This window comes from Mauremys reevesii, linkage group 10 (genome assembly GCF_016161935.1).
Source record: "Mauremys reevesii isolate NIE-2019 linkage group 10, ASM1616193v1, whole genome shotgun sequence".
Lineage (NCBI taxonomy): Eukaryota > Metazoa > Chordata > Testudines > Geoemydidae > Mauremys > Mauremys reevesii.
Genome location: NC_052632.1, coordinates 21,495,299 through 21,509,533, shown reverse-complemented (window position 1 = coordinate 21,509,533; position 14,235 = coordinate 21,495,299). Strand labels below are relative to the sequence as shown.

Below are 14,235 nucleotides of genomic sequence, written 5' to 3'. Positions count from 1 at the left end.
CAGTCTATGGCAGAGCCATGAAGAATCATAGAATATCCTGGTTGGAAGGGACCTCAGGAGGTCATCTAGTCCAACCCCAAGCTCAAAGCAGGACCAAACCCCAGACAGATTTTTACCCCAGTTCCCTAAATGGTCCCCTCAAGGATTAACCTCACAACCCTGGGTTTAGCAGGCCAATGCTCAAACCACTGAGCTATCCCTCCCCAGATATCTTGATTTCCAATGCTATACTTGAACCACAGGATCACCTTTCCTCCTTTGCTTTGCTACAACCATCCAGAGTTACCGGTGTCCCTATCATGGCTGTCTCAGAGTGGCAAGAAGGATTATAAATCTGAGATTGTCTCCCCTGCCTGCCTACCTACACTTGTGGTGTAACAGCTGCCTGTCATTCTTGTCCTATTAGGCCAGGTTCCCCAGGAAGTTCCATCTGCTTTGTTCCATTTTGGTGATGCAAAGCAGCTGTAAACCCAACTTAACTGGCTAACTAAAATAAGTTTATGGCAGGTTAGCATCACCAGAGTGTCACAAAGCTGCTGGAGCATGCTGGTGTCTCTGGCCCTTTAAATTTATTATACCACTATCTTTATATGAATGTTTCTGAATAGGATCCACATTGCAGAATCTTCCAAACTTTATTAGCAAACTGACCCACATTAAATCAGGAAACTAATTCCATAATATCTGTTTTCCATCATGAGCATTTTTTCTGCACACAATGATCTTTCCCTTCATAAGGCTTCAATTGAATACTAAAGATTATGAAACACATAGTGTAAACAATAGCTGCATCGTGTGTTTTCACACAACAATTAATACATATGCATTGTTTATTTAATAATTTTTAATATTTGCTTGATGCCTTATTTACTTTCGGCTCATTTTGCACTGAATTGATGTCATAAATCAGTGTTTCCCAAACTTGGGACGCCGCTTGTATAGGGAAAGCCCCTGGCAGGCCGGGCTGGTTTGTTTACCTGCCACGTCCGGAGGTTTGGCCGATCGCGGCTCCCACTGGCCGCGGTTTGCTGCTCCAGGCCAATGGGAGCTGCTGGAAGCGGCAGCCAGTACGTCCCTCGGCCCATGCCGCTTCCAGCAGCCCCTACTTTTCTGGACCAGCGAACCGCGGCCAGTGGGAGCCGCGATCTGCCGAACCTGCGGACGTGGCAGGTAAACAAACCGGCCCCGCCCGGCAGGGGCTTTCCCTAAACAAGTGGCATCCCAAGTTTGGGAAACACTGTAATAAATAAATAAACATATAACATGCTGAAGTGCATGTGTCATGTAGTCAGATCAAATGGCTGAATATATTTCGATCATACATCTCCTCTGGCTCCTAGCACTGAGCTATCCCTTTACACAGGGAGTGGTGCTGAGGAGCCTTAGTTTGTAGGACAAGCAGTTTATAAAGAAACTGCAGCCATTACAGTATCACCAGTTCCAAAGTTTAGGCCCAAACTGCACAGACTTACATACGTGAGGATCTCATGTAAATTAAACGTGTGCATGAGCCTTTGCAGGATTGAGGCCTGGGAAAGTACTCAAAAAATGTAGCTTTTAGAACAAATTTGAAATCTTTGACATTCACATTCTGTTTGGCTCCATCCAAGTACAAGTCGTGCACTGCTGCATGTTTTCCATTTTATTCCTCTGCTGGTCCAAGAGGCAGGGATGATTTTCAGCGTAGCGTGGTTATTAATTACGTAGTGCAGGCTTCCGTTTATTTGGAAATACATGACGTGTAATTCAATTTCCTTTTTAAACAATGGTTTAAATTGACAAGGACAATATTTTGCGAAAGTTGGAGAAGTTTCATAAAATCCTAAATTTAATGAAAATTAGTAAAGTTTCACAAACTGCTGGGGTCTTGCTTTCCTAGTTAAAAGCCAAATGCTGATCTTCACACCAAATTAGATTGGATGGGACTCGGGCATGGGAACAACGCAGGGTTTGCTGTATGGAATCCTTTAACTCCAACGCAGTAGTATGGCAGGGGATACTTGAACAGGTGCATCTCTGTCCCTCGGACTGTAGTAGTGATCATAGCCCCCGTTGCTGCATGTGCCCCATGCAGGGTTTTTGGCTGGTGGGATTTGACCCACTGGCCACTCCTCTGTCCTCAAATCCCCTGCCCTATGTGTCCACCCAGAGAGTTGACAAGGTGCACTGTCCTATGCCACGTAAGGGTTGCGCAGTTGTGTTTGTGCTTCATCCTCCACTCAGCAGAACTGTACTAATTTGATTGTATTTTGGGTCTTGTACATTCATACAAAGGGATGGTTCAGATTTAGCCCTTAAATGTTATCACTAAGCACTTATTAAACATTAAACACATGAAATAGACAGGGTTTAAGCAGTGTTTGCTTAAGGAGATAAGTATGTAGAACTGAACTGCTCTGTTTTAATTGGCCACATTTGAAAATTTTTCCTTTTTAAAATTTTGGCTGGTGATTTTTGTGTTTATATTTTCCTTGTCCTTATCTCTCCTCATTTTAGTTCTGATTTATTTTCCCCCTCAAGCGGCTGCCAGGCTACAAGAGTGATTACTTGACTTCTTTCCCTGCTTTTGTAACTGCAGTTTTTCCTAGAACCATTTTCTGCTAAGTATCTGGCTCTCTTCCCTCCTGTGTAAGGGGTCCAAAGGGTGGTGGAGGGGGGATAGACCACTCTTAGTGCCCTCCCCCTATTACATCAGGCCAACCACAGTCTGGCATTACTTAATCCTTACAGTAGGTAGGCAAGTGTTATTCTTATTTGACAGGTAGGCTGACCGGCACCCAGAGAGGTTACGGTTACAACACACATGACTTGTCTAAGATCGCACAGTCAGGAGAGAGCAGACAATAGAACTCTTAGTCCCTTCTTAGTGGTTCTCAACCTTTTCCATTAAATGACCCCAGAAAAAAACAACAGAAAAAAGGTTTGGGGACCGTGACCCCCTCCCATAACTTTGGTTTCTTTGTCCCAGCTAGCCATAGAGAAAGGGAGTGTGGTCATGATCCCACTGGGCCTCTTCAGGATCCTCATTTTAAAAGCCCATGAACAAGACCCAAACTGCTTCTCTGTACTGGTCTGGAGGCAAAAGGTGCAGCACCAACTGATGTCAATCACAGTTTTGCTCAAAGATCATGAGGAAAATATTACCCTTTACTTTTAAGCTAGGACTCATGCTTGGTTATCAGAAATTGAAGGCCATTGCACTGGAATGTAGGACATGCTACTCTCTGAACCCAAATAATGGCAGGTTCTGAGAACTGCGGGTATACAGTAAATGTAGTGGATTGGAGAATGAAGTGTAAATAGTATTTGGTTAATGTAAATTCCACTCTCCTGTTGGTTTGTTCAGGGCCTCCTGGACTTGATGGATTACCTGGCTACAATGGATCAGATGGCATCCCTGGCATCCCAGGGCCAAAGGGGGAACCAGGAGTAAATGGAAGAAGAGGAAAAATAGGTATTTTCTAGATATATCCTATTTTACCCAAGTGTTCATTAATATTATACATGAGTACAGTTACTTATAGACTCTGAGAAGAGGAAATAAGTTTCAGTAAATGTATTATTATTGCCAGCCCCATCTTTTCAGGAAACCAGGAAAGGTTTACACATGTTATAGACTACCAGTAAGACATATAGTACCCAGTTCTGCTCTCTCTTCTACAGGCATAACTCCTGTTGACTTCACCAGCTTTAGGCCAATGTCACTCCATTGACTTCTATGGATTTACTCCTGATTTACCCTATTCTGAGAGGAGAATTTGGCCATAGCAGATATGCTCTAGAGATTATAGTACACTCCTAATTAGAGAGAGATCTAATGCAGTTTAATTAAATCTTAGCATTTTCCACATGCAAATAACTATTATTAATGGGAGTTGAGTTCTGTCATTATAAGAGTGTCTCATTCCCCAACCAGTCTATGGCCCTGAGACCCCAGCTAGCCTTTGAAAAGGTTTCAGCAATTTGGGGAGACCTGTCTTTATTATATATCACTGTGACCACAGGCAGGTGTGCACTCAATGTGTGAGTGGAATGGAGTGGTAGCAAGAATGCTGCTTTACTTCCATTCTTTCTATCTTGCGTATTTATATTGTAAGTTCTTTGGGTCAGTGACTGTCTCTTACTAGGTGGGGATTACAGTGCCTAACACAGTGGGGTCCAGAGCTTGGTTGAGGCCTCTGGGCACGAATACAAACACTTTGAAAACTTGGGGCTGGCCATAATAATAATACTTTGCACTACTGTAGAATCCCAGAATGTCTCACAAAACAGATGTGTTCATAAAGACACAGAATAGGAGCTAGATTCACACAGGAACATAGGCATGGCAACACTCAGTGTCACCACACCTGTCTTCTAGGTGCTTAGGAAATCATTGAGATTCACAGCCCAGCATGCTGGCTTTTGTGAATCCCATTCTCAGGCACCTATCTCTCCCCAATCATTGTATAAGGAGCCTAGGCTCCTGCGAATGGGATTCACAAAAAACAGCATGCTAGGCTGCTCCATGCTAAGCTAGGTAATGGGAAATGCTGAGTAGAGGAGTGTATCCTAAGCCCTGCCCTTCTCAGGGAGTTTAGCGCCAATGCCATTTGTGCAAGGAGGAGGAGGACCTCCCTCATAACTTTTAGTACAGTGGGTAGGGAATATGAGAGACTGCATGGGCAAGAGAGGGAGAGAGAGAATAAAGCTGTGTAGCCTGGTGGGTGGAGCATTCACTTGGGAGGTCGGGGATCAAGGATCCAGTCCCCATGCTGCAATGACTTTCAGTTATTTAGCCGCAGAGGAAAAGCTCCAACCGGAGACACTGAAAGAGACACAGATCAGAATATCCCATAGCCCCATCGTTCGGATCTCTGTTCAAACCCTTTCTCCCCCTCAGGTGGAAGGGGGACTTGAACCGGGGTCTCCCATATCCCAGGTGAGTGCCTGAACCAGCAGGCTAAAAGTTATTAGAGAGGTTGGAGTCCTTGTCTCCTCAACTGTTTTGTGTGAGGTTGCCAGAGGGGGCCTGATCCAGTAGGCAAGCATGCTTACGGGATTGAGCCTAGGAGGCAAGTTAGATGGTGGAATGCCTGTATTCCCCCCTGTCCGTGCATCATGCTGGGGTTGAGGCATCCAGACACTTAGAGTGAGTCAGCATTGCGCACATGCAGAGGCACAAACGTAGGTGCCTAGGGAACTTTTACTGCAAACATTTAGGCGCCAGGCGAGTTTAGGCGCTTACAAGGTTTGGCAGGATTTTGTGCATTCCAGTGGGCCCTGATTCTGGGGTTTAGGCTCCGAAAGTGGCAGGTAGGCACCAAGTCCTTTTGTGACTCTAACCCTGACTGACTTGCTCAAGGTCACACCCATGTCTGTGGCAGAGCTGGAATAGAGCCCAAGAGTCCCAGTCACTTCTGTGACCGCTGGACACATTGGCCTTGATTCTCCATTATGGCACTTGGCACAAGTCTAGATGGTGGGCTACAAAGGTGGCTGAAAATCATGCTGTGCCCACCCGAGGGAGTGTTAAAGAGTGGCTGTTATCAGCCTGCCTCCTGCCCACTCACTGCAGCAGTGTCTACTGTTAGAAGGCCAGTTTTTGGTTTTTAATCTCAGTTAGCAGCATCGGCATGTGACTGGCAACACTTGAGATGTGAGTTAAAAATTGTGACAGCAACCAAGGGGTGCATTCCTCAGCGACCACGTGTCTCATTCTCAAACAGTACCAAGGGAGCTAGCACGACTGCCTTCCTCGTTGGCAGTCTCCGCGAAGTGGCCATTGATTGAATAGGCATGGAGGCTGAAGTGCCTTTATTCTCCACCCCTTAGAAGCTATTGTCAGGTTGGTATGGGGAAGCTTGCACTGACACTGCCTGTGTGGTACCAGTTCCATGGATAAGCAGAAGACTTCAGTCTCCAGGGCTGAGATTTTAGCACTTTTCAACACATTTTGCAAGTTAGAAGCCAGGGGTGAAATCTAGGCCCCATTGTATCCAGGGGTAGTTTTACTATTGACTTCAGTGGAGGCAGGAACTCTAAGTATATTCCCCATTTCACTGAATCATTTTAAAGAGTTGAGTTACATGTAAAAAACCTGAGGTTCTCTACAATTAGTAGCCACCACTAACCCACATGATCCATTTCCAACTGATGGTGATTTATACATTTACAACTCCAGTGCTAGTACAGTTGTTAGCTCTTCTGCGGGTGCTAATGTCTTCATGTTTGGGGAAGAGGAAGAGAAGCAGACAGGACAAAATTTTGGCACATGAATTGCACAAACCCATCTTGTTCATTTTTCCCCCTTACTGCAAAATGTGCTGATGAGGTTGCTGGTAGTCATAAGACTCAACAATACAATGTGTTGTTGAATATTTTAATCAATGGTAATCAGTCGCATAAAGTATGTGGACTGATCATGCTGGTAGCTAGTGTGGAGGCAGAATGAGGAGGCAGCATGAGGACATTACTAGGAAATGAAGGCTGTGCTCTGTCATGATGTCAGATAAATAAAATGTGAAGAACACAATAAAGGTAATTTTACTAGAAAGGGAGAGGTTTTGTTTTTGTTGGCACAAGTTATTATTCTACCAACAATGAGTTCAGTGTTGTGTTCAAAGAAAGGCAAGCAGAGCTGTGTAGATGACTGTTTAATGACCTACAAATCATGGTCAATATCTGTGAGATAAAAGAAGCATTCAGAGAAGTTGTTTTCCTAAATGCTAGAAAAAAGTTAGGGATCAGGAAGGCTTCGTTGGCTGACTAGCAAAGAGAAATGAAAGAATGAAAACACAGTTGTGTGTGTGTGTGCGTGTATACATATATCCATATAGGAAATGTGTACTAAAAATAATGATGAAAGAAGGAACTGTGGACTAGGGGCTAGAGTAGACAGGTTAGAGGTCAGTACTCCTGGGTTATATTCTAGTTCTGAGTGGGTTCTTGTCAAAGAGGTTTCCCTCTCCCCCCTCCCCCCGATAACAAACTTATGCTAGTGGACTTCAAGATAAAATAATACCTTTTTTTTTTTTTAAACCGAACACTCCCTCCTCACTCAGACACACTCAGGTCAGTGGGTGCTGTGGATGCTTAGCACCTCAGAAAATCAGAACCATGGTATCCCAAGCCAGGCATGCAATATTAGTGAACACTTCTGAAAAATGTAACCTTTGGGCTTTATGCATCGTACAACATGTATCCTAACATGTTTTATGGATAGTGTCTATTATCTGGCTACAAAGCTATGTAAAATCATAAAGAAATGGCTCAAAGCCACACAACAGGAAATTCAGAGTGAAGAAAACAACTGGGCTGGTACGGCATAAATAATACATGATGTGAGTTTCAAAAATAAACAACAGAGAGAAAGGTACATTGACCTTAGGAATGATAGTCTTATAAATGTATGTATTCACAGTCATGGCTAACAAGCTTCTCATTCCTAGGTTTGCCAGGACCAAAAGGCGATCCAGGAGAGAAAGGAGAAAAAGGAGACCCTGGTGAACTGGGCTTACCTGGCAAAGATGGGATGCCAGGAGGGAAAGGGTCAAGAGGAGCAAAGGGGGACAAAGGGGATGCAAACAATGACGTGATATCAGAAGGTAGGAGGAAGCACCCTTAGGATCTCTCCTGCAGCACAGAAATATACAACACAATAAAATAGACTACCCTTCTCTAGTGCTGTGGTGTTCTGCAGGCCAGTGCCACACACTACCATGCAGTGCTACCACAGTATTTTTACAGTAACTGCATTCGCGCTTTCATTGTCTTAAACATGGTCGTCACTTGCAGTGACATTCCCACAGGCCTGCTGGGGCCTCAGGAGGTTCCCAGTAAAGAGGAACTATAACAGTTCTGCTGCATGGGGAATGGCGAGCAGGTGCACAGGGAGACTCTCCACACACTGTGCTCAGCAGGGCTGGGCTGCATCCCACCTCTGGGCAGCCCAGCACGTAGGATGGTTTTGAAGCAGGCTGGTAGAGCTGCCCATGGGATTATGCTCCCCAGCCTAATGTAGTTCCCCACAAAAGCCTTTTTACGCAGGCTTTGGGCTGAGAGATGTGTGAATTTCATCCTTGTCTAGTACATTTTCACATGGTAAATTTCCTCCTACTCTCTCACAGTACAGCTTTTTCCTATTAGACTATGACAGGTAGATTTCCACCCAGGAATGCATGCAGGAAGCCCATTGGCAGCCACAAATAAGTGCTTCCTAAAATGATAGTGCTGTAGCCTCTGATGCTGAGAGCTCAGAAAACAGTGATGTAAGGCAGCCCTGCTTTAAATTAAAGCTCAGTGTTCTCTCCCTTGTTGCTGTGCCCCAGACACTGAAAGGACCTGGAAACCCAGTTTATTTGTGACAGTGGGACAAGCACCAGGCTTCTTTAAAAAAACGGGTGCTATTAAAATCAATGTCTCTCCAGAGCGGACAGGACACTTAGTGCTGCTCTGTCACCGCAAAGCCATTTGCTCCCTTGTAAACACAAACAGGGGGAGGTCTCTGTTTGGGAATAGACAAGCTGGGGTCATTTCCAGGCACGGGTAGGGGCTTTAGTTCTTGCAAGCCTCTCTCAATACATCAGATCCGATGCACACAGTGCCCCCTGCTGAGAGGAGGTCTGTTCACCTGCAGCAACTGTAATCCTCTATTCTGCTTTCTACCTAGGTGCAAAGGGGGAGCCAGGGCCCCCAGGACCCCCAGGGCCACAAGGTCCTCCTGGGCCCCCAGGGAAGCGCAAAGCAAAATCCCAGGTTCAGGAGAATATGTACAGCAGCAAGTGCACAGGTGGGTGTTGGTGTCCGGGGTATCCTCCATGATTCTCATGCTTTCTGTTATAGCAGGTGCAGGGTTACACCTGTTATAGGGCTCCATGTCCACTAAGCACTTAAGCACGTGCTTAACTCTGCTAGCTCCAGTGAGACTACACACATGCTTAAAGTTAAGAAAATACTTAAGTGCCCTGGCCAAGATGAGGTTGTAATCAGTCTCTCTGACCACCCCCTACTTTCTCACGCTCACTCCTTTCTCGCTGTGGGGCTACACATTTCCATATGGTGTTCTCTGCTGGATGGAATAAGGGTGGAAAGTAAGTGAAATCTCTGAATTACAAGAGGATGGGGATTCAAGAGTTACCCCCCTTGGACACTATGGGAACTACTTTCCATCCTCACCCCCTAACTTAAAAAACAACATGTGAAATATCAATAGTGTGCGCTCTGGAAAGGAAAGGCCCTGAGAAAGCTGACTGAAAAAAACAGTAAAATGATGCAAATATTTTAAAATATTTTTTATTTTTATTTTTTTTGTATTTTGCATTTTTTGACTAAATTGGCATTTAAAAGACAAACAATCTTAAATATTCATGTGGTGTATGTATGTGTGCAGATATTAACTGTGTAGTGAAATGCCTACTCAGCTGCTGAATTGAGTTAGACTTGAAGGACTTTTGATGTTGGAGGAGAAGAAGGTAGTGCCATCCTCAGAGACTGCACGTCCAAAAGAAATAAACATGGGGCTTGGAACCAGGAACTCCTGAGTTCTGTTTCTACCTTTCCTGGTCACTGGTCATAAAAATACTGTACAGATATTATTTAGGTAGGTCTCGTACACCCCTAGGAGATATCACTGATTCCATTTTGTAGTTACTTTGGGGAAATATCATTGATTCGATTGTACAGCTAGGAAAATTTAGGCTCGGCTGGGATGGGTGATTAGCCCAACATCACACGGCAAATAATTGTTAGAACCGGAATATAAAGCCAAGTCTTCCTCCCCCAGCCAAAAATGGGGCTTTTTATCCAATGTACAGGGGCCCAGTGGGGTGAGGTGTCCCCCATAGTTTGTAATTCTTTAAAGCTTGCAAAAGGCAGTGTATAAATGAGAAATGTGTGACAATGGTACTTCGTGCTGTTCGTTTACGTAATACACTCCTGGCCATTGTTCTCTGTCCTTAGTCACAGTAGCATATGGTAAACAAAGCATTTATCCATAACTCTTTTCTCAATCAAAAATAGATTGAAATTATGCCTCATAGCTGAAGTATTTTTAAATCTCTGGAAAAGTTCCTCTTCACTATGTTAGAGCAGTGTCCTATCAATTAGCATTCTTCCATTTATCCTCTTCTCCACCAGAAGACTAGTGGTAAACAACTTGCTCTCTACACAGCAGGAGTATTTAGTAAGAAAGCTGACAGTAATAAATATGCTGAGCATCTTGCCACTCCACCAGAGTTTAATACGGGAATAAGATATTATTTCAGCTAAGCACTTTTGTGGGAAGGAAGGGTTGGTGTCAACATGTTATGAAAGACTGTATTAAATGCTTCCTTCTGTGCTTGGCATTTTTCTGTGCTTGATTTTTAAATTGGCTTTCTGGGTATATTTGAGTGTCTTCTTTTTGTATATTTAGGAAGGGGATGGTTTTTAATAAACAGAATGAGGTGTTTTATTGGGTCTTAGCATTTGCCGTGGGCCTTTGAAAATAATCACCGTCTAAGTACTGAGTGTTGTTGTATTGAGGGACCAAAGTTTTTTCAAAAGTGACTATTGATTTTAGATATTTCAATTTTTGGGTGCCCAACTTGAGACATGGAAAAGGAGCATGTTGCTCAGAAAGTCCTAAACACCCATCCTCTGGAAATCAGGCCTTTTAAGGTGTCTCCAGTTGAAATCACTCATTATTTTTTAAAATCTCAGCCAGGATCATCACAGGACCCTCCTGTGGAAAAAAATGGCAGAAAACAAAATTTTAAGGGCCCAGTTCTAGTAATTTCCATGAGCCAATTTTTGTCAGTGGAGAGTTGGCACAATTAGAAGAGCTGGAGCTGATGACTAGGAGATTCAAGCAGATGAGTGCTGGAAGCAAGACAATGTACTGTGATAATCCTAAAAGATCTCAGCTCAGACTAGCAGCAGGATAAGGAAAACAGAGAGAATATGCTACAAAACCATCACATTTGTCTTGTTAGTCGCTTTTGGGAATGCAAGCAAACTTTTCCTCTTGGAGCCTCATAATGAATCCCACCCTGCTGTCCTGTTTTCCCTACATGCACGGAAACCAATGAATATTTCAGGCTTATAGTGGCAGTTGAAATCTTCCTAGTGGATCTGGGAACAATTTTGCTGAGCAGATGATGTCCCTGTTTAACAAGGTCAAAGTAGTCCAACCCAAAGTCCATCAGAAGATAAAAGCTGTAATTGCTATGTGGAGATGCAGAAGAAGGTGAACCGAGTAATGACTAATGGAAATAATCTGAGAACGTACTTAGTAAAGTGGGTTTTCTTTTGTAGTTTTGTAGTTTAGCTCAAAGGTGAATGTCACAATAACTTGATGCTGTTGTTAATGTTGAAGCATGTGGAGTTATCATTAGATCTCACCATTAATACTGGATTTCACATTCTAATTAGTGTTGCAGTGGGAACATGGTGTTTTTTCAGCATTCAGGACAGAGCTCTTGATAGTTGCTGGGAGTAATGTTCTCAGTTTCATCTTGTGCCATTTCAGCTGCTGTAGCCCTTTACCTTGCTTTGTCTGCTGTGTCTAGCATATAATTTATCTAGCGAAAGGAAGATAACTGGGGAAGTGGATATTAACAGCCATTAGCAATGTTAGCCTTAGGTTAAAGGACCTTAGGTGAACCAAGGCTAGTGTGTGCTTTAGAAATATATATGTAGTTTTTCTTACTGTGATTCTGCAGCGTTTGCTAGGATGAAAATGCAGTTCTTATTACGAGCTCTCCCTGTAAGTAGTTAATGGAGTTAGTACCAAACAGAGTATGTTTCAATCTCTTCTTTTCTCTTTCCTTTATTATCCATGTTCTGAAAGTACCCATCAAGGAGCAGAGTCCCATTGTGCTAGGCATTGTACCGAGAAGTGACAAAGACAGTCCCTGCCTCTAATAGCTTCAGGTATAGGTATCAAACAGGAGACAACAGGTGGACTAAACAGACAAATGGGGTGGGAGGATAAGGTAACAATAAGATGAACAGTTTAGCAGAAGTCTGATTCTACTTGAAATATAGAAACACAGGTATAAACAGATCAGAATAATGGGCAGTCTAATCTGGTATCCTGTCACCAAACTGATGCCCAATCCAGGGTCCTTCGGAGAAAGGTGTAACACCGTCCCAATGTGCAGTTTTGCAATGTCATGCGTACAGAGGGAGTTTATTTTTAACCATGGTAATTAATGGTTAGTTTATGTCCTGAAACATCAGGGTTATATCAAGATACTAAACATTTTTATCCTAGCTAATGAATATTTTTTAATCTGTCCATTCTTTTTTGAATCCTTAACAGCTCTTGGCCTCTGTAATATCTTGTGGCAGTGAGTTCCACATATTAATTCTGCATTTTGTATATACAGTGTAAGCATTACTTTACTAACTCTTGACACAATAATCACAGATTCCCTGTCTTGTTTTTATTAGCACAATGTGAATACAACATTGCAATTTAGAGAAACTGCCACCTTTCAATCCACACAGTGTTTCTGGTAAAACATGGATAGTTTTGATCAATTTTGCAAAACACTTCATGTTAGATGAGGTGGGATCTGAGTTACTACAGAGAATTCTTTCTTGGGTGTCTGGTTGGTGAGTCTTGCCCACATGCTCAGGGTTTAGCTGATCACCATATTTGGGGTTGGGAAGGAATTTTCCTCCAGAGCAGATTGGCAGAGGCCCTGGGTTTTTTTTCACCTTCCTCTGCAGTGTGGGGGACGGGTCACTTGCTGGAGGATTCTCTGCACCTTGAAGTTTTTAAACCATGATTTGAGGACTTTAGTAGCTCAGACATAGGTTAGGGGTTTATTACAGGAGTGGGTGGGTGAGATTCTGTGGCCTGCATTGTGCAGGAGGTCAGACTAGATGATCATAATGGTCCCTTCTGACCTTAAAGTCTTAACGTCTATGACTCTGACTATCGCTAGCTGTCCACAGGTCCCTTACCCTGCCAGCACATATGTCTAGTAAACATATGTGTGCTAACTTAATAGTTTAACTAACTAAACTAACTTGTTACATTTACTTACCCAAAAAGGAACCAGAAAAAGACAACTTGAAATGCATCTCCTAGCATGTTTTGTATTAATAGTGCTGCTGTCATTAACTGGTTTTTTAAAAAAAGAAAACAAAACAAAACACCAAACACACAACTCCCCAAACCCAAAAAACAGTGGTTTTAGTGTCATATAAACTTTATTAACATCAGACAGAATATTTTATGGTCAGAATATACAGGCTGCTAATCTTTTTTGGACAAGGTAAGCAATGAAAATTCCATATGGCAGATTCTTAAGCTAAAAGATTCTTAAGACTAAATATCTTTTAGTCTTAGCTGCTTTTGGTTTCTTTCAGCTAAAAGTTCATGGAGAATATTATAGCTATTCTCAAACCCAAATACTGCACTCAACTTCATCAGGAACACTGACCTGGTCCTTGACTGTTCCAGTCACAGATAAACTGCCGTCTAGGCTTGCTGCTAGTACAGTTAACTACATTCATTAGAATTAGTCTGGGAAGCATAAACTTCAGGGGTATAATTTCTTAGCTCTGGGGAGCTTTTGCTATGAGAATTTCAAAAGATGATCAAATCCTATGTATCTGGCTCCCAGTGACTGGCAAGTATAAGATATAATATTATTCAAAACTAGACATTCTGCTTCTTGCAAAGGGTTCAGCAAAGACAAACATCTGTGTTGAGATATTAAAACTCTTTATTAGAATATTCAAGACATGGAGGAGGCTGAGATGTTGTGCTGTCCTGGTTAATATGGTAGAGTAGGAGACAGAGATGTTCTATTCTCACTTTTCTACTGATTTTCTGTATGATCTTGGCCAAGTCATTGAACCTCTATCTCGGGGTGGGCAAACTATGGCTCAGGGGCCATATCTGCCCCTTCAGATGTTTTAATTTGGTCCTCGAGCTCCTGCCAGGGAGCGGGGTCCGGGACTTGCCCCGCTCCAATGCTCCAGCCGGAGAGCAGGGTTGGGGGCTTGCCCCTGCTCCGCACATGCCGTGGCTCCGTGTGGCTCCCGGAAGCAGCGGCATATTCCCCCTCCGACTCCTATGCATAGGGAAAGCCAGGGGGCTCCACACGCTGCCCCTGCCCCAATTGCCGCCTCCACAGCTCCCATTGGCTGGGAACCATGGCCAATGGGAGCTGCAGGGTTGGTGTCTGTGGACAGGGCAGTGCACAGAGCCGCCTGGCCACACCTCCACGTAGGAGACGGAGGAGGGACATGCTGCTG

General features: G+C 43.5%; 1 protein-coding gene across 6 annotated transcripts in view; it reads left to right on the top strand.

Annotated features, from left to right (window-relative positions):
* GLDN (gliomedin) overlaps positions 1-14,235 on the top strand; it is an 80,311-nt gene that overhangs the window by 17,512 nt on the left and 48,564 nt on the right. For all 6 annotated transcript variants that reach the window (XM_039492323.1, XM_039492322.1, XM_039492324.1 and 3 more), the window contains 3 exons: positions 3,347-3,454; positions 7,431-7,586; positions 8,651-8,770. In XM_039492323.1, coding sequence (XP_039348257.1) covers positions 3,347-3,454; positions 7,431-7,586; positions 8,651-8,770 — 384 coding nt within the window. The remainder of the gene's footprint in view (positions 1-3,346; positions 3,455-7,430; positions 7,587-8,650; positions 8,771-14,235) is intronic.